At 42.8% G+C, this 27240-nt stretch overlaps 2 protein-coding genes across 4 annotated transcripts in view; both read left to right on the plus strand.

Moving 5' to 3' along the window:
* On the plus strand, positions 1-21546 carry MTRF1L (mitochondrial translation release factor 1 like). 3 transcript variants are annotated; one of them, XM_074990359.1, is made up of 7 exons: positions 1-363; positions 4014-4093; positions 6123-6306; positions 11447-11610; positions 15016-15133; positions 16603-16739; positions 18109-21546. In XM_074990359.1, the coding sequence occupies exons 1-7, from the start codon at positions 63-65 to the stop codon at positions 18322-18324; spliced, it is 1200 nt and encodes a 399-aa protein (XP_074846460.1). In that variant the 5' UTR covers positions 1-62; the 3' UTR covers positions 18325-21546. The 3 variants fall into 3 exon arrangements, with proteins under 3 accessions (XP_074846460.1, XP_074846461.1, XP_074846462.1); XM_074990360.1 differs by having other exon boundaries at positions 337-363; positions 4014-4109; XM_074990361.1 differs by lacking the exon at positions 1-363 and having other exon boundaries at positions 4014-4104.
* The window catches only part of FBXO5 (F-box protein 5), a 17887-nt gene continuing 9163 nt past the window's right edge, over positions 18517-27240 (plus strand). The window contains exons 1-2 of the mRNA XM_074990358.1: positions 18517-18626; positions 23611-23718. The gene's annotated coding sequence lies outside the window, so the exon portion shown is untranslated. The remainder of the gene's footprint in view (positions 18627-23610; positions 23719-27240) is intronic.

The raw sequence follows: 27240 nt of genomic DNA on the forward strand, positions 1-27240 counted from the left end.
CCCGAACGTTGCCGGCCATTGTCGCTCGTGCCGAAGACAAGCCGAGCGCCCTTGCCCGGGACATGCGACTGCTCGCGCGGCCCCTCCTCCGAGCGGCGCGAGGGCTCTCCGCGGCCGCGGTCGCGTGCCCCGCCGGGAGCTGCCGCGAGACCGCCACTCAGGGCGGCCCCGGGGGGGGACGCGTCCCGCAGCAGCCGCTGAGCTCTCGGCCTGGCCTGGACGTGCTGTTCGCCGCGCCCGGGTTGCGCCGGTTCCTGGAGGAGCGGGCGGCAAGCGAAGAGGGCCACGAGCTGGCCGCGCGGATCCAGCGGCTGCGAGCGAAGGAGCAGGAGCTGCGGGAAACCCAGGAGTTGGCCCGGGCCGGTGAGACCCCAACCCCCCGCAACGGCAGAACGCGCCGGGCTCTGGCGCCGCCGGCGCTCACCCGCAAACCGCAGGGGCTGGGACCAAGCCTCTTGCATGCGCCTCTACGCCTGGCTGTGCTGCATGGGGGGTGGGGGCTAGTTCCTGGGGCACTGGGAAAGTCAGAGAGTATTTTACGGTGTATATTCGCGTAACCCAGGTCAGATTAAGGCACGCCTGGCGCAGAGTAACAGCGTGCAGACAGGAAGTGCAATCGGGGTTCTGCTTTGCATCCACACCTGACTTTCATCGGAAATAAATTCCCCTGTATCAAGGAGTGTTGAATAGGCTTGTGTCCGACTGACCTGCTAGGCTAGGATTTAAATCCCTTTGTGGAGCTGGGCTCTAGGCTAGTTCCTGCAATGATTTTTGTCAAAGTGGTGATTTCCGGAAAGCAGTTTCTAGGCTTCAGGGGTGCAGGGGAAAAATTGCAAATGTGAACCCTGAAAGTGTCATAACCAGAAAAGCTCATGATGTGAAGGGGCCTGATTCATGATTTTTTGAATGTTTGCATGTTGGCACTATTGAATATTTGTGTTTAAAAAGTGCTAGCAAATGCATTTAAAAACATTTCTCTCACCCTACTAGTGGTAGGCCCAAAATTAATATTTTTAAACATGATATAGTCTCTTTTCGCATGGGAAGAGTAAGTGTGGGAATAGATGGTGAGCTAAAATGTGTTTGTGTATGCTCTTCAGTGAACAATTACAGATGACAAGATTTAAATCCATATAGTTCAACCACCACCACGGGGCAATCATTTGGTTTTTTAATCATAGGCTACAGCTAAACTACAGGGAATATTGGAGCACAGTAGCTATGCTAGCATAATCCTTATAACGTAGACACAGGGCTTTCAGCTACTGCAAGAACGCATCCTTCTTAAGTAACAGTACAGTAACTAAATGGAAAGAAATAGTCATCCAGCAGCCTAGCTGTGCCTAAACTGGGGATTAGTTTGGTGTAGCTGCAGCGCTCTGTTGTGTGGATTTTTCAGAGCCCAGAGCTCTGCATTTATGTATACATAAATTTTACGGTAGCTCAGGAAAGCCTAGATTGCTGTTGTAGTTCTCAGATTATTTTGGTTGCATTAATTATTTCACTGCAAAAATATTCCCCACTTTCTTTGTCAGAGAAGAGGTAGCCTTAAACCTCATTTTCACTAGGTATGAGATGTATTTTTACGTGTTCGAATTCTAATGTATGCAAGCAATTGAACTAACCTGTAGTGGGGAGCTTTCAATTTACTTGACCAGCTAACATGTTAAAATGAACATTAGAAATTGACTACACCAGGACTTTAAGACTTTATATTAATTTGTTAAAAGTATACCTTCTTTCTTGGAACAGTAGGCCTAGGGCTTTTGGTTGTGTTAATCTAACTTGGCTCACCTAACCTAATTTAAAACTTCACCTTTTTGCCAAGTAACATGGCTTTATAATTCACAATGGTTATTAGAAATCTATTACATTACCCACCAGGTCTCTAATATCCTGAGACTAACAACTATGTGACAGGTGACTGATAATATTCAGGTTAGTGAAGGGTGGTAGGTCAAGGCCTTACACACTACTTAAACCTTTAACATAAAGCTTACATGGTATTGAAATCCTTTCTATAATTGTAGAGGACCAGATTGATTTAATGATCCATCCTTTAAACATACTCCGCAGGTCAATTTAGAATTGAGCATTTATAGGAGATAATGCAGCACCAGCAACTGGACAATGTGTAGCAATTTTCTCCTAAATAGAAGAAGAAAGATATGGCTACTTTTTCAATCATAATAAAAAAGCATGTATTGTAAATGGCTATTGAGTCTATACATCCTTATTTAGAGCATCACTTGATCTGTTAAATGTGCATAATCATTTACGCTTCCAACCTGCATTAACACATCTAGCAAATAGGCCCTTACCACCTATACACTCTTTACCAGTGTTCCCTCAGAGCATATGTTTGTTTTCCTGAGTCCAGCAATGTTACTGAGAACCTTTTTCTATATTATACTAGGCTTGTTGCTGCAAAAAGTTGAATTCAAACAAACTTGGAAGCCAACAGAAATAGTGGGATAGTCAAAGCCTGTCAACAGAGAGTAACTGCAGCCCAAGTGGTGCAGAGCAGGGAGCAGACTCATTCAAAGAGTCGCTCTAGATATACTAACTTACCTGGGAGGAAAGAGGGATATTTGTGCAAGCATACACCTGTTTAGTCGGTACTGATACTGTTTCTTTATTCCTCACTGGCTATGTCTAGAGAGTTTTGTCAACAAAATGCGCAGAGCTTCCACACCAAAAAAAAAAAAATGTTCTGTCAACAAAACTTGGCACTCTTGTTGACTGCCTTCTTTCTGCCTTTCCCTCATGAGGTAGAACACTTTTTTGACAGAATCTGTCCACAAAAAGGACATGTGGATGCTGTAGGGGACCCTTTGTCAACAGATAGGGCTTCGGGGTCACTGGGTAGTTCTGTCTGCTGTGATTCTGGTTGGTTGTTTTGTCGAGAGAGTGGTTGGGTAGTCTGGCTGCTTTCTGTCGACAGACTGGATTGCCAGAGTGATCTGCTTTCGTGTGTGGCTGCAATTTGTCGACTTAAGTTTTGTTGGAAAATGTCTTGTGACAGTATCTTCTGTCAGGAGATCACTGTAGTGTACATGTAGCCACTGTGTTCAAACAGTAGACACTTGAGGGTATACCGACAGAGGTGTAATTGTAGCCCAGGTATGTTTGAGTACAAATGATGTCAGTATCTAAATCAAGTATGGTCAGGAACTTTACAGCGAAACATTAGTCGGATGAAATTTCTAATGATAGGTACACAATCAACTTTCAACATTAAATGTATTTTTTCCAGCTATTATACTTTAAAATGTTTGTTTTTACATTGAAAAGAAGCTAAATTCAGATTGTTTGCTTTGAAAACATTTTTGTGGTGATGACATATAATGGGATATAAGGCCGTTAACCTCTCGGTCATTGTTCACAATCCAGTCAAGGTCCAAAGTGACCCACCAAGCATTCCTGCAGTATGATGACAGTTTGAGTTATGTGCTACATAAATACAGTATTTTTAGTTTAATGTCCAGTGGACTGGTATAAGTTTAACAAAAACTACTGCTACATTGCTACTATTGATAATTGCAGAAGAACAATCAATAATTGAATGGGCGTAACAAATAAAACACTGTCTGCATTGCTAGAAGTGGTCATTGCAGGATGTTTGAATGTCTCTCTGGGCAAGTTTAATTTATTTTAAGACTAGCCCGCAATATTTAAGAAATGTCATCTGTGCAGAGTGATGGGGATGTTATGCTATCGCCAACACTTAAGTAAACAGAACTTTAAGATTAGCTCCTTGTTAGTTTTCACATGTCTTTCTGGATATAATAGAGATATTGAATAGGGTGGGTCTCCCCATATCTAATATAGGCAATTCCTGAAAATAGTAGTAAAATAATTATTCATCTCTATCACAGATCATTCTTCCACTTTAATGACATGCAAAGTATGTTTTCAGTAAGAAGTGTGGCTTATACAGCTATTGTGAGGGGATGGTTAATGAGATTGTGTAAATCGTAGCTATTGATGATTAACATGCTCTAATATTGCAGATGAGAATGAAGATTTGCAGAAGCTTGCAGAAGAGGAAATAGTTTCCTGTCAGGAAGAGATAACTGACTTGAAGCACCAGGTATAACCCTTGTAAGGTAACATCATACATAGTTTTGCTAGCTAACACTAAATGAGCAAGAAACAAATCCTGTCCTCATTTACAATTCTCCAATTTCATTCAAATTAGTTTTTCGTTTTTATAGTTGGTAGTGAACTGCAAAGCTGGCATGTTAGGGAATCATGGAAATGTAGGGCTGGAAGGGACACTGAAAGGTGATTGAGTACATCCCCCTATGGAGCAAATTCCTGTAGATTTGGGGTCTCAAACTCCTGGCTGGCAGGCCATACCTGGATGGAGCAATTGTGCAGTCCAGCCTGGGAGTACCAGGGGAAGGGGGAAGCCTGTCCATTCTCATTGCCCAGGTTCTGCCCTTTCCTGACACCACCCTGCCCTTGTCCCCAACCTCCCGTGGAGGTGGAGCTGGTGCAGGGCAGCAGCAGTTATTGGGCCCCTTATACTCCCTGTGGCAGCAGGAGCTGCAGGGAAGCAGAGTGCACTCTGTGGGCATGCTCGCTCCACTTTCCTGCCACCACAGGGAGTGTGAGGGAGAAATCAACCACTGCTGATATCCTGTATCAAGCCCCCCCACCCCATAATCCGTAATCCTCAAGGCTGCAACCCTCGAGGGACAGGGTGCCATGGTGGGAAAAGGGCAGGGTGGTGGCAATGTTTGGGCAGTGAGAACAGACACCTCCTGCCCCATCTGCTGCCCCTGCAGTATTTCTGGGCCAGATTGTGCAAGTGCTCTGGAATTAGAGACCCCTGCTCTTGACCGCCCCCAAAAAGCATTCATTTGTATCATTTGATCACTTCCCAAGAATTTCAAACTATAAATGCTTAATAGGCTTCCTGCTTTCTCTGGCTGTAGGAGAAAAAGTTAATTAGGTTTATTGCATATATATGTGCTAAAGGCTTTTATCGGCTGATAAAGGCAAATACACGTAGTATTAGTGCGAGAGCAGGCTATTGCTTTTACAGAGGACATTTTTTAACTGTAGCTAGTTCCTATTTGATAGTCTGTATAGACAGCTGCAGAGTAATTTATCACAATTGTTCCCTTTGGAATGTGTACAGTAATGCAAATATTGATTTACTGGATGAGCAGATAGAACAAAGATATATAGAGAAACTTCATTCAGAACAAGTAAGGGGGGGGACTTCACAGGCAAATGTTTAAAGTTTGAGCTTGGTTCAACACGTAAAGTTGTTTTATAAAGGCCGTTAGAGGTATTTTCATGTTTTGATATCAGTACATCTTTAATTTTTGTGATTCAATACAAATTCACATCTCCCCTTATTTAACTAAATGAAATAAATCCAACAATTCCATAATATACTTCCAAACTTCATCAGTGAGCAAGCTACTTAGTTGATAAGATAGTACTGAGTTTAAAGATCTCACTTTTAAAAAAAAAAAAAATTCTGGATATTGGTCAGTGATATCTCTAGTCTTCAAAAGCAGAGGCCTCTTATGGCTAATAGAAATCAGTACAAGATTTTGTTGGCCTTCTTGAAAGGAGCCTTCCACAATCGGGGACAAACACAACAAGCTCCGACCTCTCTACAAAAGCATATTTGACTCCATTAGCCTTTTTGGAGGTAATGTAGTATCAGAAAAGACATTAAACTGAAAATTAGGAGATTTGGGTTCTACCCCTGGGCTGTCCAGTTGACCTACTGTGTGACTTTGAGCAGGTAATTTCACCCATGCCTCAGTTTTTGACCTATAAAATTAGGATAATATTTACTGTCCTTGAACTCTTCAAGTAAATGCTAGTAAATACTAGATATGCACGTGTTAATGGGAGTTACCTTGGGGAAACTAGTACAAACAAAAAGTTGGTTGAGCTTCAGCACTGGGTGTGGAGAAAAAAGCATTAAGAAAACTGTCTAGTTGAAAAATGTCAAGGAGCTGTACAGACTGCAAAATAAAATGATTGGCAGCTTGTATGACATTTTCATACTATCATTGAAATATTTCAAGTATAAATTGAAGTGCGGGCGAAGAAAATCTTAGGTAAAGAGGTGTGTAATTTTGTATTTACAGATAGTATTGAATTTGATTCCTTCAGAGGAAACAGACAACAGTGATTTGGTCTTGGAAGTAACTGCTGGAGTTGGTGGACAGGAAGCCATGCTATTCACAGCAGAGATATTTGATATGTATCAACAATATGCTGCATATAAAAAATGGAGATTTGAAATACTGGAATATTTTCCAAGTGAAATAGGTTGGTCATTAATGCTCTAATAGCTTGAATTGAAAAGGTGTATGCTTGAAAACAATTTTACATGAGTGTTTCCTCACTTGCCTACAAGTACTTCGCTTCCAAATTTAAGTAAACTGAATCAGTAGAGCTCTTAACATACAAAGAAGATGTTACAGTAAACCCTTGATTTAACAGACAGATGGGGTGAGGGGTGTTAGTTATTCCTGAAAGTCCATTAAATGAGGGTTTACTGCCCTCCCGCCCCCCCCCCCCCCCAAAAAAAAAAAAAAACACACAAACAAAACAAAAAAAAGCAAGCCATTGACTCACCAGTCACTGGAGCTGGAGGCGCCCTGCCACACATGGCTGCAGAAGCCTCCTCTTAGCAGCACACATTCCTCCCACTGCACGTGGGGCACGTATGCCAGTGCCAACTGTCTGCATACGTGCCCCAGCCCTGATGAAAGGAGCGCATGATGGCTCCTCCGGGCCACAGCAGCTGTAAATCTCTTATTTTTTCTTGCGGAGGGGGAGGAGGGAGTGTTAAGATTTTATGGACCCCAGCAGACTTCAGGAACAACAGGGTTGTCCATTGTTCCCAAAATCCACTAAATTGGAGTCTGTACAATCAAAGTTTTACTATACTCAGTTTTTATTATGAGAATGCCTGATGTTTCACAAAGGTTGACATCAAGTCTATAGCTTCATACAGTGTAATTGACATAGCTTGAGGAATTCAAGTTAAATGTTTGGGTGAAGATACTTACATATACTCGGTTATTTTTTTTTTTTTTTTTTATTGATTTGGACACAGTTGTTCTATTTAGCTATTTAATATTCTTGTTTGTATACTACCTACAATCTGTTGTATTCTGAATGCTTGTTAATTGTTCTGGGTAATTTGGCACAAAGAGGGGCGATCTTTAATTTAAATCACACTTAGGCTATGTCTACACTAGCCCAAAACTTCAAAATGGCCATTTCAAAGATTACTTAAAGTGCTGAAATACATATTCAGTGCCTCCTTATCATGCAGACGGCTGCAGCACTTCGAAATTGCTGCGGCTCATCCAGATGGGGCTCCTTTTCAGAAGGACCCTGGCAACTTCGAAATCCCCTTATTCCTATCTGCTGATAGGTCTATGCTCCTTCTAGTGATGTTATTATCTGCTGATAGGAATAAGGGGATTTCGAAGTTGCCAGAGTTCTTTTGAAGATGAGCCATGGCAATTTCGAAGTGCCGCAGCCGCCTGCATGCTAATGAGGCATTGAATATGTATTTCAGTGCTTCGTTAGTAATCTTCAAAATGGCCATTTTGAAGTTTTGGGCTACTGTAGACACGGCCTTAGTGAATAAGATGAAATATCTTGAATTTACCTGAAGTGTAGTTTGCTGCCATATATTTTCTCATCCAATTCAAAATTTGGTTCATTTAAAAAAAAAAAAAATACAATGCATCCTCATTAATCTGCACCAAAAATGCACATATTCCATATCACACATGCTCAATTGTAACTTAATTGTAAAGGTTGAGCCATTACATACACCTGGTGATCTCTATTTAACCATATAACTCTTAGAATAAAAGCTTAAATAGTGTGCAAGACCTTGCCCTTATACTTTCAAATTTGTAAAACTAGTCTTTGCTACCATCTTTTTCAGTTCTTTTCTCACTGTCAGCTGAACAGTGTGGACTGTTAGTTGCTAAGTGTGATGAGCTTAAGTATTCTATTTCAGAATCTCCTTCTAGTAATCTTGTTGTTAACTGCATTAATCCTTGTGTTAATTCTTAATCATAACAGAATTTATAGTTCAGTGTCATCCAACAGATAGATTCTGTCTATCACAAGTAAACTTATCGTGGACAAAGATACCTAGTTTGCTAGTAACTTTGCTTTCCAGATTACAGTACAAGTTGGTATTAAACATTCCTGCAGGTGTGTTCTAGGTGTGAGTGCTTTTTATCAAATTGATGAACGTCCATCCTATTTTTTTTCCTGCCTACTTTGGTAGCTTCTGATTAAATACACAGTGGCTTAAATAAAGATGTGGCTCTCCGACTTGAAAATGGCTGAGGTCTTGATGGAACCATTAAAGATCTTCCCAAATGTTGTTTGTATCATTACCTATTTGCTGTAAAGCACTTTGGATAAATGTTTTAGATATAAAAAAAAAAAATAACTGTTTTATTCAGTACTTTACATGTGACGGTGATGGACAATAAATCCAGTACAAATAGTTCAGTTAAACTGCATCAGTTGAAAACCATATATACACAGCTGAAAACTGCAACCAACTAGGACAGTTTTATATAATGTAGGAGGGTAGCTTGCAAATAAGGTCTTTATCTGACAAAAAAAAAAAAAAGCCTAGCAGTACCCCATCCAAACTAGTGCTGCTTGGTACCTAAGGATCAATGGGAGTACTCTGGAAAAGTTCAACTGTATAGCTCTGGCTTTCAATCTGGAACTCTCTTTTCCTGCAAACTCCATAATCTGGCACTATTTTAGTTAGCAGGACAACCACTCATCATGGGTGTGGCCAAGTTTCCCATGGTCCCATAAAGTTTGTTTACAGCTACCAGTCCTGGCTCTGAGTGTTCTGTGGTGTAATTTAGCTGTAAGTTACTCCTAAATGTCTTCAAAGAACCCAGTAAGCAGGTGGAGTGTTGGTAATGTCCTAGAAAATACTGACCTCCTGTCATCTGGGAAATTATCTCATCCGGCGTGGGTTAGGTCCCAAGGGTGCCGGATGAGAGAGGTTCAGTTGTACCAGGTAGCAAAGATCAGGACTTAATGACATATCCCTTAACATACCCCTCCCCAAACACAATGGCAATTACTTACCTGGACAGTAGTTTGGGGCAAGTTGTCTCTGCTTCTCTGCAGTAACCGCTGAGAGGCAGGGTGAGTTGTCTCTCTCCTGCTGTGCTAACCACTGAGCTGGGCTGGGAACAAGAAGGGGGTCCTTTCCCCACTGCCCCATGTCTCAGCAGCTAGTGAGTTGGGGCAGGGATGGAGGGGGTTCTCTCCATTCCTGGAAGCTGCTCAGCTGGGACTGAGAAGAAGGGCTGGCTCCCCCTGGCAGCTGAAGCCCTGAAGCTGGGGGAAGTCACCTCTTTCTCTAGCTGCTGCAGCCATGCATATTCCAAATGCCCCCCCACCCACCTGCTATTTCTTCACCTCACCCCACCCCACTGTCCTTTTCCACCTCCCCCTACTCCCTCCAAGATCACCATTTCACCTTACCTGTGTGTCTTTTGCAAGGTCCAGGCACCTAATTAGTGGAGCCCACACCTGCACAGCTCAGCTAATTAGGTGGGTGGCCCTTAATTCTCTCAGGTGCACACCTTAGACGGAACTATCCACAGACCACCTGAACGGAGCTTGCAGACCATTGGTACACGGACTACACTTTGAATACTTCTGCTCTAAAACATTTAAAAAAAGACATGAAAGTAGGTTCACCAAATGGTAAACCAATAAGATGTTTGACCTTTATAACTTTAACATAAATCTTTTTTGGAAACAAAACCCTTTTTGACAAGGCATGGGCAAGATAGGAGAGAAGCTGAATCACTGGCTTAATAATCGCTAATACCATAGCACTGTGTGCTTTCAAAATATTTGGATCATCTGCCAACTTCCTCTTCAGCCAGCTACACAAAAGAAATATTTAGCTTCTTAATTAGTATAAATGTTACTTAATATTAAAATAAACCTAAATTCTGTGTAGTTGAGCAAGAAGTTGGATGACTATTAGTGTTAAATGGTGCATTTAATGTACAACATTAACATGATAAACTGATACATGCTGAGAAGTCACTTAAACTGTAATAAGGTTTGTTTAATTATGCATTGAGGACATAAAGTGATACATTTACAAGTTCATATAATGCCATATTTTATTGGCAAATATGAGCAATTGTGTTTTATTTTTAAATTCACCAACATAGGTCAGAAGGCTTTGTGATGGAGTAGGGCAGGAAATGGTAAAGTTGGCACATAGACTTCTTTTTTTGTTTTGATCCCTACAGACTGACTTAATGGAATCATGTCTTACTTATTTTTTGTAAAAGAATATTAAGTGTCTTTGGATAACAGCATTATTTGCAAAATCCTTAATTACAGTTGTCAAACAGCAGTCCCACAGGATGGATCTGGCCTGCTAAATGAATCTTTCGTGTCCTAGACAGCATAGTCAGATTTTGCTCTGTTTTGGCTTTCATTTCAAAAAAGCTTCTATCTAGCCCTCAGAGAGAGAGAGCCTAATGTGTGTATATATATTGATGCACTGACATCAGTGGAAGCCCCATGGAGGGAGATACGTAGTTTGTGAACATGTATCATGGCCTATAAACTTAATTTAAAATTGCTTTTGGCTCCTCCACAGAATGATTTTGACACATCTTCGTTTAACAAATAACTGGCAGGAAAAATTTATTCTTGGAGTTTTGTGCATCTTTGAGTATAAACCTGACTGAAGATATTGGTTAAAATGTCTTTCTTTGTTCACTGCTTGTTTTGTTTTGTTTTTGTTTTAAAAAGATAATTCCCATTGAAATATTCTGTTGGAATTCTCAGCCAAGACAGGACATTACCTGCCTTCTCACTGTGTAATCAGCGACCTTAATTTTCCCCAAGACTGAAAGCTATATGAGACAACATATAGAAAAAGCAAGAGTGCTGCAGAATGCTGAAGAATTGAACACGGGTTGTGTTTACACTAAAAAAAATAACTTGGAAGTAGAGCATCTACATACACCCTATTTTGAAGTTAAACTTCGAAGTAGGGCACTACACCATTCCTGGGAGTGGAGTAAAGACTTCAAAGTTGGGCTCCCTACTTGGAAGTTAACTTGAAGTAAGGGAAAATGTGCGTAGACGCTCTGCTGGCTACTTTGATGTAGTGCCTAACTTTGAAGTTGGCTCCTAGTGTAGACGCACCCAGGTTGTGTGATGTATTTAGCATGTGCAAGGTTGGCTGATGAGGAGGCGCTTTATAATTAAAGTCTGATTCAGACTACACACAGATAAGTCACTTGATAAATCATTGCTAATGTTTTCCAAGCAACAAGTGTTGATGTCATCTAAATGAAATGTTTTAATAGTAATTGTAATATGATAGTTGTATTAGCACTATTTTGTTTTTGTCTTTAAGGGGGCCTGAGACATGCAGCTGCCAGTATAGCAGGTCTTGAAGCATACAAGAATATGAAGTTTGAGGGAGGAGTGCACCGTGTTCAGCGAGTGCCCAAGACAGAAAATAAAGGCCGTATTCACACCAGTACAATGACCATTGCAGTATTACCCCAACCCATAGAGGTAAGATTTATTTAAATACAGGCCCCATTGCTTGACATATTGAAGACATGTGAAATCTTTCCTTTTTGAATCTTTTGACCTGTCCCTCACTTTTAAGTGTAATTTTGATGTAATATCCCAAGTCACGTTGCATCTAATGAACATATTTCTGTCTGGAGAGGCTAGAGAGCAGTAGCACACATCAGAGCGCTTATGGATTTCTGCACAATCCCACCTCTTACTCTTTTCCCCCCAAAAACTGCTGGGAGTTCAACAGAATTTTCTCTTACATAGCTTGTGGAAAATTACTTTGCAGAGAGTAAGATTTCTTTAGTTTCTACATCTTATTTAAACAGTTGGAACCTCTCTAATCTGGCATTCTCAGGACCTGACTGATGCCAGCTGAGAGAATTTTCCCACCCATGGGAGGGCAATATTGTCTAGCAGCACCACCAACACTTCCACTGCTTATTTGGCTCTTAAAGGACATTTAGAAGTAAATTACACCTAAATAACAGCACAGAACACTGAGAGCCTGAACTGGTAGATATAAACAAACTTTATGGGACCATAGGAAACTTGGCCACAACTGTGATAAGTGGTCATCTGGCTAAGTAAAATGTCATGCCACATTCTGGATGTTGCTGGACAAGAGTTCTGGACTAGAGAGGTTCAAATCCACAAACCTAAATTTTTGCTAAGCATGAAAAATGCTCTTCTCAAAACCAGTGTTTTAGAACCTAAGTCTATTACAATTCCAGAAGAATGCTTTATATACAGGAAGTGGAAATACAGATCATTCCGAAGGGAAGGATAATGCCGCAGGAATCCCTCACCCAAATATTGGTTCTTCCTATTTGGACTTAAGCAAAGGCATGTCAAAGATAGCCTTGCATTCTTGACAGAGGAGCAGAAAAGCTGGGATTAGTCTATGTGAAACTTAGATATTTGATTTTACTTATGTATCTTCTACCTGTCTTGGGGGAAAGCCGACAGGAGTGGAGGATCACATGTATCAGACAAACATCTCTTAGGGGTAGGTTTATAAATAGAAATTCTCATTGTAGAGCTATTAACTGTGGTTTGTAACCTATCCTTCAAATTATCTTATATACTTAATGAATGCAAGATAGCTAATGTGACACCAGTATTTAAAAAGGGTTCTAGAGATGAATGATTCTGGCAATCACAGGTTGGTAACGGGCAAATTAGTTGAAACTATAGTAAGGAATAGAATTGTCAGACACATAAGTGAACATGGTTTCTATAAAGGAAAATTATGCTTTAGTAATCTGCTAGTGTTATTTGAGGGGGTCAACAAGCATGCGGACAAGGGGGAATCCAGTGGACGTATGGTACTTAGATTTCCAGAAAGCCTTTGACAAGGTCCCTCACCACAAGCTCTTAAGTAAAGTAAGCTGTCAGAAAAAGAGGGAACTCCTTTACCGGGTTGGTAACTCATTAAAAGACAGGAAACAATGGATACTAATAAATAGTCAGTCTTCAGAATGGAGAGTGGTAACTAGTGGTGTCCCCCTATCAGTTCTGGGACCCATCCTATTGAACATATTGATAAATGATTTAGAGGAAGGGGTAAACACTGAGGTGGCAAAATTTGCAGATGATACTAAACTGTTCAAGATAGTTAAGAACAAAGTAGAGCTTTGTGAAGAACGTCAAAAGGATCTCACAAAACTAGGTGACTAGGCACCAAAGTGGCAAATGTTTTAATGTTGTTAAATGCAAAATAATGCACGTTGGGGAAAAATAATCCCAACTATACATACAAAATGATGGAGACTAATTTAGCCATAACCACTTGAGAGATCTTGGATAGTGGATTGTTTTCTATTCACTGTGGATAGTTCTCTGAAAACATCCACTCAATGTGCTGTAGGAGTCACAAAAGCAAACAATGTTAGGAATAATTTAAAAAGGGATAGAGAATAAGACAAGGAATATCTTATTGCCTGTGTGTAAATCCATGGTAAACGTACATCTTGAATAAATGTGTACAGATATGGTCACCTCATATAAAAAAAGATAATTTGGCTTTGGAAAAAAAATCAGAAAAAAGAAATGAAAATGATTAGGAGCTTGGAACAGGTGCCATATGAAAAGAGATTAAAAAGACTGGGACTTTTCATCTTGGAAAAGAGACTAAGGGAGCTGTAACAGAGGTCTATAAAATCATAACAGGCATGCAGAAAGTGAATAAGGAAAATATATTTACTTGCTACCATAATGTAGGACCCTAGGCATCACAAAGTGAAATTGAATAGGTAGCAGGATTACAACAAGCAAAAGGAAGTTTATCTTCACATAGTGCACAAACAGCTGGTGGAACTTCTTTTCAAAGGATGTCATGAAGATCAGGACTTTATCAAGGTTCAAAAAAGAACATAGACTCATAGAAGGTAGGTCTACCAATATGTATTAGCTAGGATAGGTAGAATGGCGTCCTTAGCCTCTGTTGGTCAGAAGCTGAAAATGTGGATGATTACCTTTTCCATTCACTATCACTGTGGCATCTGGCATTGGCCACTGTTGGTAGACAGGATACTGGGCTAGATGAACCTTTGGTTTGACCGGGTATGGCCGTTCTTATGTTCCATATTTTTTGCTCCTTCTTAAAATGGTTTGCTGAGAATTTTTGTTTACATAAGGCTGTTAGCTCAGCAAAACCCATAAAGTACAGGTTGGACCTCCCTGTTCCAACACCCTCGGGACTTGACCAGTCCAAAACAAGAAAATTTGCCAGACTGGGAAGGTCCCCTACTACTTGCCCCACAACCTGCTGCTACCTCTTAATTCTGGCCTCAGAACCCTTGCTGGACAATCCTGAGGAAGCTCCAGCTTCCCTTCCGTGGCTGCTGCTGCAGGGCTGGGAGTCACAGCCACAGAAGCTGCTGCAGGGCAGATGGAGCTGTGGCTGTACCAGCTGCAGCAGTAGGGGAGCCAGGGCTGGGGGCCCCCCAGTGGTGGGCAGTGTGGCAGCCAACTGAGCCAGACATTGGCTCCCAGTCCTGCTACAGCCCCAAGATGCTGGCTTCCTTTTGACTGAGTCCTGGCTACCAGGGCTCTCTAACCCAGAAACATCTGTGGTCCGGTAGGACCATGGATGTTGCTGGACCAGAAGGTCCTAGTTTAGGGAGGTGCAACCTGTAACTGAAAATTAAAACTGTTTGTCTTGATCTTTTCCTCACAGAAGTTTGCACTGCAGTTTGATCACCAGGACTGTCTGGTGCTTTCTGTAACTGGTTGTGACACTGTACTCCTCATCAACTTGAAATGGTTGTGATTTCCTACTGAAATATACTGTTTTTTTTTTAAAGTGTTTATATTAAAAATAACTGTCATTTGTCTAGAAAGGGGAAAACAAAGAGGCGTGTGAGGTATTTATTTGTTCTGTCTTGCCTATCACAGATCAATCTGATAATTAATCCTAAAGATTTACAAATTGAAACTAAGAGAGCTAGTGGAGCTGGGGGCCAGCATGTAAACACCACTGACAGCGCTGTACGGATAGTTCATATTCCAACAGGTACTACAAGTTACTCTTTATAAAGGATATACAGCATAAAACTATTGTTGTAACTAAAATACAGATACCTTCTCAGGCTGAAAGGTAAAAAAGCTGAATAATTCTACCTATGTTCCCTTCCTATTTTTTCAGTCTCTTTGTAAGAGCAGTTTTCAGTATTAGGAGACAAAGTCATGTAACTTAATAATGTAAAATCATTATGGGGTAAGGATTTCAGAAAGGTTAATAAAATAACCATTTATTTCTGCAAATTGTATAAAATTACATCCCTGAGATCTCGATTTGGAACATTACTCCACATCACAGAACCACTACTTTTCTTGGCATACCGGGTGGTTTTTCTTTCATGGGTCCAGTACTAAGTTATTAGAGCATTGGAACCAAAGACTTGAGTGCATTGGGATAAATATCTTTTTTTGGAGGGAGGAGGAGAGAAGCCTCTTGACTTACAGCTTATCACTTTTCATGCTTGATATACATACAAAGAGAAGTAGTGCTTTAAAAGCAGGTCAGACTACTAGGACAACAGTTTGCTCGAGAGTGGTCATATCACATCGAACTGGGAGGGACCTCAGGAGGTCATCAGGTCAACCCCCCCCCTTTTTAAAAAAAAAAAAAAATCTAATCTATTTATTTTCCCCTCATCCTTAAATGACCCCCTCAAGGATTGAGCTCACAACCCTAAGTTTATCAGGGTAATGCTCGAACCACTGAGCTATCCCTCCCACCCAAGAATTTCCATACTAGATCAGACCCGCTGTGCATTCTAGTCCAGTAATTTCTCTCTGACGGTAGAAGTACTTGTGTGGAAGTACTCTCTACTTGGAGTTGTCTCTTCTTAGTTAGCAATGATAATTTTATCACACAACTCAATTTCTGTTGCTTTTGATACAACTCTAGCTTATTCTGAAACCTTGAAGGTAATAGACCATTCTCAAATGTTTTCATAGCTTGATGATATAAAATGTATTGTTGATCACATCTTCCCCCTGCTCAGTTTTGCAGACCACCTCCTTTTAACACACCAGTTCAAAGAAAAGTTTCTCCCTTCTTATTCACACTAACATCCTTGAGACAGGTGCAGGAATTACTGATATGGAAAATTTGTTTTTTTTTCAGTTTTTAATGCAATTTAGCAAGTGAAAAACAGATCAGAGGCGGTAGCAGACAGATCTTCAGGAGACATCTTGAGACTCACCGAACAGTTCCCTGTTCTGGAATAGCTTATTTCAAAGTAACTTTGCTGTGTAACCATACCCTTAGTCTTAGAATCTGTGGCCTCCATGGTAAAATCACTTCCTTAATTATTATAGATTTTGGATTTTATTTTATTGCCCCCTCAACATGATGAAGACGGTAGAAGCTTGTTTTCACTTTTATCATAAAAATAATCACTGCAGATGCAATCACAATATTTTGTAATTACTCCTATGAAAGGTGAAATCGGATTATATTTTTGCTGTACTCAGGTATAGTGTCTGAATGTCAACAAGAGAGATCTCAAATCAGAAATAAAGAGAAAGCTATGCAAATGCTTCGAGCTAAACTCTACAGCATCAAAGTAGAGGAAGAGACAAGAAAGAGATACAATGCCAGAAAGATTCAGGTAGGATTCACTTTGCAAATGAATATCTCTGTGTGCATGGGACTGCTGGGCTGAAGTATGAGTAGGAGACAGGAGTAGGGAAATCTTTAAATGCAGTGCACAAATGTCTTATTCCATGAAATTGCTGCACATAGAGATTACACAGGGTTTGGTGGCATAAATATTTTTCACACTGTCTTGTAAACTTACACACTGAGCTAGCTCTCACATACAGAGATTGACAAGAGCAGTAGGATCACATGTTCTGCACGTTTTACTACTCATTTGGTGCCATCAAAGTATGGTGCATTAAGCCTCTAAATAGATTTCAAACTGCTGATTTTGTTTGTTAAATTAACATACTTGAAAAATATTCATTTTTGGTTCAGTGACAGGGTAAGGGCCTGATATCTAATAACCCATTGCAGTTAGAAACTACGTGCCAATAGGAAGAAAAGACTTATGCCTTTCCAGCAGTAGAAAGTACAAGTTTCTAAATCTGATAACTTATTAAATATTTGACATTTCACTGTGAAATGACAGGCACCATATTTTTATTTTTGCTATACTTGATCCACAGTACTATACAGGATCTACAGCCCTGATGAGACAGGTGAAATGAAACCAAATCTGAGCATAAGTAACCACAATACAAGAGACATTACTGGTTTTAAATTCGCATATACAGGTTGTACTTCCCTAGTCAGACACCCTGGGGACCTGAGTAGTCCCGAACAAAGGACTTTGCTGGACCAGGGGAGGTGAAGCCTGCTCACTGGCTAGGCTCCTCTCCTGGCTGCTGACCCACTCCATGGATCCAGGTAACCAGGGGTGGGGGGCATTCCCCCCCCAGTTGTTGGGAGGAGGAGTGGCTCTATTCCCGGCTCACTAATCAGGCTCCTCGTTACCAAGGGGCTGCCAGCCCGGCTTCCCATTCCCAGTGGGGCTTCCTGCCACCAGCCCACTGGCAAAAGCACCTGGCCCGCCAGCCACACCAGCCCACAGAGCTGGGGTGCTCTCATCCAGCAACACCTGTGCTCCTGATGTTGCCTAACCAGAGAGGTTCAACCTGTACCTTTCTTATTCATTGATGGCTACTCTGTTACTTCATATAGGCTTGTAGCAATGGTAAGAACACTGTGGTTCTTAATATATCTAAGAATTCTACAAACTTGTTATTCTTAGCCAGAGGTATAGTGAACAGGTCTGTGAGTTAGTCCTGTTGTTAAATCTCTGTAATGCGTATTTGTATATTTCCAGTAGAAGTAGAAAAAAAAGAATTGATGTTCAAATCCTTAACAAATCTCTTGTAGCTGTTGTTGTTACTGTTGTTAATAATAAATAATAATAATACTACTATGGTAATTAACCAGTTCTTCTTATATGGTAGATTGGGACCAAAGGAAGATCTGAGAAGATCAGAACGTACAACTTTCCACAAGATCGTGTGACTGACCACAGGATAAACAGAACAGTTCATCATATTCAAAAATATATGTTAGGAAAAGAACTTCTTGATGAAATGATAAAATCCTTGAGGGACTATGCTGATTATGAAATTTTAATGGAAATTATTTCAGAAAATGAAAAAACAAATCTGACCTGAACTTTGTTCTTTGCCAAACCATGTAATGACAGGTATGGATCCCTGGCAAAAATTAGCTGCATGACAGTTTGCTGGAGCATCACAAGGAGGTTTAAACTGCATTTTAGACCATCATAAAGGATGAATGTATCACCTTGTGACCTCTGAACAGTTTTTTCTATTTGCTGAAGTAGAAGACTGTAGACCTTTCTATGAGACATTGTTGCTACAGTATAGAAAATCTAAAGTAAATATGATTGAGTTTGAAGTGATGGCAGTCTTTACTTTCTCACCTGAGGACACTGCTGCTCCACTCTCGAAAGGTATGCAGAAAACCTGAAATGCTTTTAGTTCTAGGCTTCAGCTAAGCATTAAATATCTTTTCCATATGGTACGAATCCAAGGATGTAGGGCACCTTTTTTTTATAACCTTTAGGCTAGTGGTTAGGATGCTCAAAAGTAAGGTAGGCTATTCTTACATCTTAGGTGATTGATCTTAGCCACGTGACTACACGATGAGTCTGTTTCTGTCTCTGGTCCAGTTAATATTTAATTATCTTGTTGAAATTGAGTGACCTACATCAGACTATTGCACAGTCCAGTGGCTAAAGTATTCACCTGAGAGGTGGGAGATGTCTGTTAAAATCTCTTCTCGTCAGGCAGAAGAGGGAATTAAATTAGGGTCTCTCGTATCTCAGCTAATTAGCCCAACCACTGAGCTAAAGATTACAAGGAAAATCCCTCTACCTCACAGCCATTTTGTGTGCAGTGAGACAGGCACCTAAGCTGTTTCTTGTGAAACTGGCTTAGCACCTAAATCACCTGACCCAGAGAGGGGTTCCTGATTGTAGATTAAAAAGCAAAAATAGGTACCTTCCTGCAGACTACATTCAGGAACTGAACTCTAAAAGGCACTTGAGATGACCAAGGCTTAGGACATACCTTTCTCATCGATATCCCCTATCTGCTAGCGTAGGCAGCTGCACGCCTTGCTGACTTTTGTGGATTCCATTTTCTCATGCTGTCTCTTGCCATGCATTTTACAGGGAACCTAGGCACCTTACGTACACTTTGGCTATGTCTACACTAGAGGGCTTTGTCAACAAAACTGGCATTTGTCAACAAAACTTGGGGAGCATCCGGATTCCCAAGTCATTCTGTCAACAGTAAATCAACAGAACGCAGCACTTTTGTCGACCACTGTATCCCACTCCCCACGAGGAAGAAGACCTCTGTCGTCAGAAAGCCAGTCTGGATGTTCCAGGGGGCCCTCTGTTGACAGACAGACAGACGGCTTCCAGGACAGCAGGCAGCCCTCTCTGCTGTGCTTCCAGCTGGCCATTTTGATGTCTGGTCACTTTCTGTCGACAGAGCAGATCGCTCGAGAGCCACTTTGCAGTACGGCTGTGATCAGTTGACAGAAGTTTTGTGGGAAGATATCCTTCCAAGAAAAAATTCTGTTGACAAATCACTGTAATCTAGACATAGCCTTTGTGAATTCCAGTGATTTTTACAAGCCATCTGAAAGCTAGGCTCAGTGTTGCAATAGCCAATTCCTTTTTGGATTCAAGATGTACTGTCTGGAAGCCTGAGCTTCAGGTCTTGTATTTCTTGCTGTACTCTTTTTATCAGTTATAGCAAGGTTATATGATATTAGAAAACTAATGGTGATGAGATTGTTTTCTGTAACACTCAACAAAATGTTAACCTTGTTTGTTGAGTTTTTCAATGTCTGTATCAGGGTGAGCAATCTTTTGCAGAGGGACTGATCCAAGAATTTTTGTAAGTGGTCATGGTCATGAGCTGCCCTTTACTGTATTATTTGAGGGGCATGCAGGGTCTACCAGAGAGTTAGAATAGAGGAGCGGATTCTCACCTCGAGATGAGATGCTAAAGGGGATGGGAGTTGCAGTTTCTGGCCCTGCTGCCGCTTATATAGGTGTCTCACAGCTGGCAGTGGAGAATTCAGGCAGGCAGGCTGGCTGCCTACATGCCGCGGTGGTTCCATGACACTCAAAGTGGCTGGGGCTGCTAGCAGGCATATCTCTGTGCACTTCTAGCAGAGGGAGGACAGCTTGTCTCTGTGTGCTGCCTGTGCCCACAAGTACTGCCCTCATAGCTCCTACTGGATAGTCTCCTGTCAATAGGATCTGTGAAGATGGGGGTTGTGGGATTCTGTCCTTCTCCCAAGGGGCAAAGAGAGACATGCTTGCTAGTGGCAGTCAGTCACTTCCGGGAGTAGCAGGGCCAGAGTCACAGCAGGTAGGCAGTCAGCCACAGCACCCTTCTGCACTGCAGAACGTTTAGCAGCCCAGAGGGTTGTGCCAAGCTGCAGGATAATTGGCAGGCTAGTCTATCCACAGGCCATATTTTGCCTACCCCGGGTCTATATACATTGTTGCACTGAATAATCATTGCTAAAGTCCTGTTGCCTGGGGTGGGTATTGCTCCTGGTAGGGCAGTAAGAGTTGTATTAGCAGCCCTGGTGATCTGAAGTCTAGCCTGGGGATAGTAGTGTAAATTGTCCTGTCAGTGTCATTAAAATAGCAATACTTGCAAGAGTACGGCAAAGCAAATATAAAGTATCTTACGTGATAATATACTTATTCTCTCCTTAAAATCATTTATTATACCAGAGAGTAGCAATTATATTTGCATCTGTCTTTGAAAAGTTGGTATAAGTAATTCTGGAAATTACAGGCCAGTAATTTATTTATTTAAGTACCAGATGAACTGCTTGAAATGAGAATTTAAAGAATTATAAAACATCTGAATGAATAGGATGTGATAGGAACAAAACAACAGTATTTATATAAAGGAAAAGTCTGTCTTTCTGATCTACTGGTATTTTTTGTTATTAAAACATAGAATAAATAAGCAACATCAAATTTATATTTGGATATGGAAAAGATTGAAAGCAATTGTGACTGCCCACACAAACAGTGATAAGCACAATTTTATACCATACCAGAAGGTACTGCATATTATAACAATCTGTAGGGCAACAAATGATTCATAAAATGAGGGGGAAATTGTTTTAGTTAAAAAACATTTACTTTATTTAACAAAGCCAACATGAAAGATTAAAACCAAGTTAGCATGTGCAACAATCTTTACAGGAGTTTGTTCATAAAAACTAAAATTTCAGTAAAGTACAAATAAATGTAACCTAATATTCTAAATAATTAAGGAATGTAATTACAAAACTAAATGTCAGCGAATGTATATCTACATTCCATTATCTTATATTTACTTCCTTCTCTAGTTGGAGCTACGGATTGGACCTCCCTGGTCAGGCATCCTTGGGACCTGAACAATCCCTATCAGGGAATTTGCTGGACCATGAGAGGTCCCCTGCTTCCAACTTCCCAGACCACCACCTCCTTCCAGTCCAACTGGCCTCTCCCTGTAACTGAGCTGCTGACCCATATATTAGTCCTGGCCCAGCTGCTGCTAGGGTTTGGCCCAGCAGAGTTGCCATAGGCCACCATCGACTCTAGCCACTGCTCTGGCCCCAGCTCTTGCTGTGCAGACACCCAGCCTCTGGGCCCCCTGGGCCCTGGCCCTGACCCTGTTAGGGCTGCCAGATGGTGGCCCAGCCATGGGACTCTCTAGTCCTGGAATGTCCATGTTCCTGCCAGTCCACAGATGTTGCTGGATGAGGAAAATACTGGATTTGGGGGGTGCAACTTGTAATAAATATAAATACCCAGTGTATTTGACAAAGTTGGTTTTATCCACAAAAGCTTTTGCCCAAATAAATCTGTTTAGCCTTCAAGGTGCCACAGGACTCCTTGTTTTTGCAGATAGACTAATATGGGTAACCCTCCAAAACTTGTAAATATACAAATTTTTGTATAAAATTAAGGGTTCATTTAAACCTGATTTCCCCAAGGTTTTCTAGAGACCTTCTAGGCTGTCCTTAGTACCATGCCATATTCTGTAAAGCACTGATGAACAAGCTTAACTTTACCCATGAAAGTAGTGGCTTTGAAGTCAGTTCTGTTCCTGCACGCAAAGTATTTGCACCACTCTCTGCAAGATTGGAGTCTGAATCTCTACAATGGAGGTGTCCAATACGTCCAACTTGCCACATGGCAAATAGGACACCATGTTGTGGTGAATGTGGCTCTCAAGCCACATGCAACTCTGAGCCTTTTAAATACAGCTCCTCATGAGAGCTGCAGATGGGGAGTGCTGTCTGCCTGCTCCATGCCCCACTGCTTGGTGGGAGAAGTGCCTGATGGCAGCAGTGGTGGCCCCCATGGCTCCATTGAATTAGAACATCGGGACTGGAGGTGCCTGGATCTAGGGGAGAGAATTATTGGGGGTGCAGGAGTGTGATGAATAGGGAAAGAGGACAACCACAAGTGTGGCAATCTTTGAATTCCTATTGGGCACTGCTGCTTGACAATTTTGGTATATTTATAGGCAAAGGCAGAAGTATAAGGCAATGCACTTACAGATGCACAGTAAACCCCACTCCTTTCAAGTTTTTGCGTTCTTAAAATCACCTACCTGCCGTCACATGTTCATTTTGATGGAGAGGTCACTCTCGTACAACTCTGTGACTTCACTGACACTACTCCAGTGTGGGATACAGCTCCACTGAGATGTGAGATGAATGTATTGTGCTCCCAAACTATCAGACACATACCATCTATCTGCAAAATCAGAAAGTATCACATCCTCTAAAGGCTCCACTCTTGCAAAAAGTGATGTGTACCTAACTTTGAATATTAGTGTTCTCAACTTCTGTGGAACTTATTTAATGGGTAAACTAAAGCGCACACATAACTACTCTAAAGAATGGAGGCCAAAATTTAGGGAAAAATGAGTACTGGAAATAGAAGGGTTTATTTAAATCCAGTCGTTGCCTAAATGGATAGTATGTCCTGTACCATCACCTAGATCTTTGTCCACGGCTAGTATTCTTTGTTCTTGCCTATTTCTTGACTTTGGTGGACTCTTGTCTTACACAGATGGTAAATTTAACCCTGAATTGTTTCTCCACTGCAACTGAGCATCTTTAAGTACTTGTCTCTAAGTAACAAGCATTGTCATTGTTCTCCAATTGCCTTGAAAATGTATTTTGTAGCCAGGCAAGCAAAGTCTATAGTGAGCAGTTGTACTAGAGGAGCCAGGCAACCTGTTCTATCCTCTTCTTCCTCCAAATAAGGTAAATCCCACATTAGTCACATGGAGGACCCTACCTTATTAAAAATATTTTGCACAGCTTAGAAGTGTGAGACAAGCCAGTCCTGAGATAGGATTCTGCCTGCTAAACTCTGTTCCACTATTGTCTAGGTGACACTGAATATTTGGGGGTACTGAAGAACTTGGTCAGCTAACCACTAGGGGTGAGGGAGAATATTGGACCCTGACAACATGACATAAAGCAGACCACAGCAGCAGGTAAGTTAAAGTGCAGCTTCTGTCATTGAAAGGAATAATTAAATGGGATAATATATAAAGGGGGAGCAAATATTACTTACAGTGGCTATTAATCCTTGGTGAATTTTGCATCTTCCACTTAAAAAGTCTGCACACAGTATTTTAAAATGGGGCATATCATACATGTCACAGTAAACACAATATAATCATGCTTCAGAGGGCAACTGGATCTGCTGCTGACAGCCTGTAGGCTAGGGCTTGTGCTGTCTGCCTGGGAACCCCAGGGGCCGTGTTAACCATGCATGGGAGTGCGAGGGCTGGGGAAATCAAATGCTGCAGGAAAAAATAAAATTCTGCAAACGATATGAATTCTGCCTTACCCAGAAATCCAGTTGAATTAGACCATACAGCAGTTTATTATTAACATACACCTGCTCCACTTGTGTGACACCTTGGAATGACCTGCATTTCCAGCCTTCTGTGGGATGTTTGCAAGGAGTTTACACATTAGGTATTAGCAGGGTACGTACCGCCACTGGGGAAACTGAGGCATAAACGTAGGGCGAGGGGGAGGTGAATTACTGATGGTCAGAGAACGACTTACAATAAATCTCGATAGTTTATTTCCCACTCCTGTGCAATACCGCTTTTCCCTGGAAGGGATGCGCGCCGCTTGGCACGGCCAGGGTAGAGAAGCTAGGCGGGAGTAACCGCCCGCGCGCTGGGAGCTGCGCGGACAATGGGTTGGGCGGTGAACCCGCGGCTGCTGCTGCCGGCGCCGAATTCTCTCCCGCGCTCCACGTGTCTTCCCGGAGAGCGCGCGCGCAGCCTCGCTCCTTGCCTTACACACGCCCCCAGAGCGCAGGCGCAGGCTCGTGCTGGCCGGGCTCAGTCAGAGGAGGGACAAGGTGAGGATGGCTCCTCGCGAGGCCCGGGATTGGCCGCCGTTTTCAGCCTGCCCGCCATTGGGCGTCCAGGCTCGTGCGACGGTATCTGATTGGCCGGCGGGATTTTGGATACCAAATTCAAAGTTTTTAAAAGTACCCGGCGAGCGCGGCACTACAGCCCGGAGTTAGAAGCCGCGGTCGGCGCGGAGAGCGGCGCCTCCAGGTACTGGGCCGGGGACGGTGCGGGGCTAAGGAGTCGCCGCCGCTGCGGCGGGAGGTTTGACTTGTCCCCGTCCCAGAGGCGAGGGGCTGTGCCGCATCCCGGGTCAAGGCGGGCTCGGCACCCTGGCACCTCGGGTGGGCTGTGGCGCCCGTCACGGGCTCCGGGGGGCGGATGGGGGAGCGGCGCTTGTTGCGCGCCTTGTTTCGTGCGCTGGGCACTGGAGGGGCTTCCGCGGGGCAGCCGCCGAGTGGCACAGACCCGGCCGGCAGCCTGGGGGTCCCCCGCAGTCTCCTGCCCCTCTTGATTCCCGCCCCACCCCCCGGCCTTGCAGCCGCTCTGCTCCGGTCGTCCCCGCGGCGGGAAGGTGGGACCCGCGCTGCTCCCCCGAGCGGGGGATGGCCAGGCCCGAGCCTCTAGGCGGGCGGGCGGGAGAAAGGCTAAGGAGGCGCTGCGCAACCCAGTCTCCCGCCCGTCCAAACCGTGCCGCGCTGGGGGGAAGGACTGGAGAAGCGAGGGCTCGGGGAGGCCGGGCCCGCGGTGGTGTGAGCATGGCAGAGCCGGGCCCTTCTGCTCGGCGCTGGGGGATGAGCATGGAACTATCCTGACAGCTCCCAGGCCCCGGGTTGTGCTCGCCACGCTGGGAAGCTGGTGCAGCGTAGTGACCTCAGAAGGCGGCAAGGAGCTTATTTCTGCGCGAGCAAGGCCACTGGAGGCACAGTCTCAAACCACAGCTCGGAGAGCGGGAGGGGGCCACCGTCACTACTGAGCTAAGCGGGAACCGCGTCTTTGCCTCATTTTCAGGGCAGAGGGAATGAATAATTTTTACCTTACACCCGATGAGGACTTTCTTTACTCTAGTTTTACAGGAGCTAGTTCTACCGCCCTCCTCACACTTGTGGAAAACTCTTCCCCCAAAACTCCTAGAAATGCTTTTGACTGCAGCCCCTTATATTTTGCCTTTATACGGTGATCACATGAATAGAGACTTCTTGGCTATTCTCCGTGTATGAGAGATCATTTATTTTCCCCTCACTATGCGCACATGAGAGAGAATCCCTCACTGCAGTATATAAGAGGTACCCTCCTGTCCAACCATTAACATGTGAAAGGATATCTCTTAAGGATAATAGAGACTATTTATTTTCCCATTTACATGTCCTGCCCTCCAGTCAACAAATCTGTGCCTCAGGAGGGTGTCTCCTCTCTTTCAGCCACCATCTTTTTCCCCTTACTGTGAAGGTTAGGGCACCTTCACCCAGCCTCTGAAGTGTACTCTGGCCTGACCTTGTGTGCCAGAGCTCCTTTCATGGTTCTGCCTGGTGGCCAGCTAACACCCCAGAAGCAGGATGTCTAGTTCAATGGTTGCTGGCATGGCCTCTGGCTGTCTTCCAACTGTACTTAGGTCATGGAACACTGTCATGCGTACTGTTCTTTCTAGAGACCACTTGGAAATACAGGCTGTATCTTGCTGGTCTGGCATGTTCAGGGCCTGATATATGCCAAACAGCTTAATTTTCTGTTCCAGGGAAGGTCCAGGACTAGTGCACTAGGCAGCCCCAGGCAGTTCCTGGGGGACTCCAGGCATCCTGGGGCTGCCATGGGACTCCATCAGGCAGTGGTTCCTACCATAGCTCCAAACTGCAGGGAGCACCAGCCACTGTTCTGCACTCAGTTCCTGTCACACTGATGTGGGTCTGCACCAGCCCTGGGACTCTCTGGTCCTGCAACATCCATAGTCCTGCCACACCCCAGATGTTTCCAAAAAAGAGAGTACTGGATTTAAGGGGTTCAGCTGTGCATTGATTATACTTGTAAGATTTAAAAGTGCAAGTGCCATTATATCCATCCTAAAAAGCAGAAGGAAAAATTGAGAGAACTTTTTTTGTCATAATGGTATCCAGGGTAATGTCCTATTCTTGCAAAAAGGTCCTGCTGGGATTTTAATCACTGGTGTTTGGGACCAGAAGGGTATGCATTCAAGCAGTACAATGGCTTAACTCCATACTGGGGAATAGATCATGTGGCACTTGCAAGAGTTGCTTTTATCCAAATTACAACTGAACAATTGTGTTTTGCCCACCTAACCTACCATCCTGCATATTCAGCTGGAGAAAGTTTAATTTCCCTCTGAAAAATATATAGTAGAATTGGTCTAAAGCAGCTTTTGCATATCATTCCAAGTAGACTGCAGTTAAGTGGAAAAGATGTGAAAACGCTCCATGAATATCCCTTTGTAAATGATAAACTGCAGTCCCCTTATGGACTTTGGGGGTCTTTGTGGAGCCCCACTGAAAGATCTTGGTCTTATTCTCAGAAAAGGCAAGAACCCTAATTGCTCTTGGATAGAACTGCAGTGGCTGTGACTAAAATTAGATGGTGTAAGTAGATCTTCAACATAGGACACATGCTCACTTAATCAAACAAGGGTTGCTG

Source organism: Carettochelys insculpta, chromosome 3, assembly GCF_033958435.1.
Source record: "Carettochelys insculpta isolate YL-2023 chromosome 3, ASM3395843v1, whole genome shotgun sequence".
Lineage (NCBI taxonomy): Eukaryota > Metazoa > Chordata > Testudines > Carettochelyidae > Carettochelys > Carettochelys insculpta.

Bases quoted from the DNA above. Each gene is read 5' to 3' on its own strand.
- MTRF1L (XM_074990359.1), top strand. From the start codon at position 63: ATGCGACTGCTCGCGCGGCCCCTCCTCCGAGCGGCGCGAGGGCTCTCC. The intron at 4,094-6,122 runs GTATAACCCTTG...TTGTATTTACAG, and splicing joins TAACTGACTTGAAGCACCAG to ATAGTATTGAATTTGATTCC. The intron at 6,307-11,446 runs GTTGGTCATTAA...TTTGTCTTTAAG, and splicing joins ATATTTTCCAAGTGAAATAG to GGGGCCTGAGACATGCAGCT.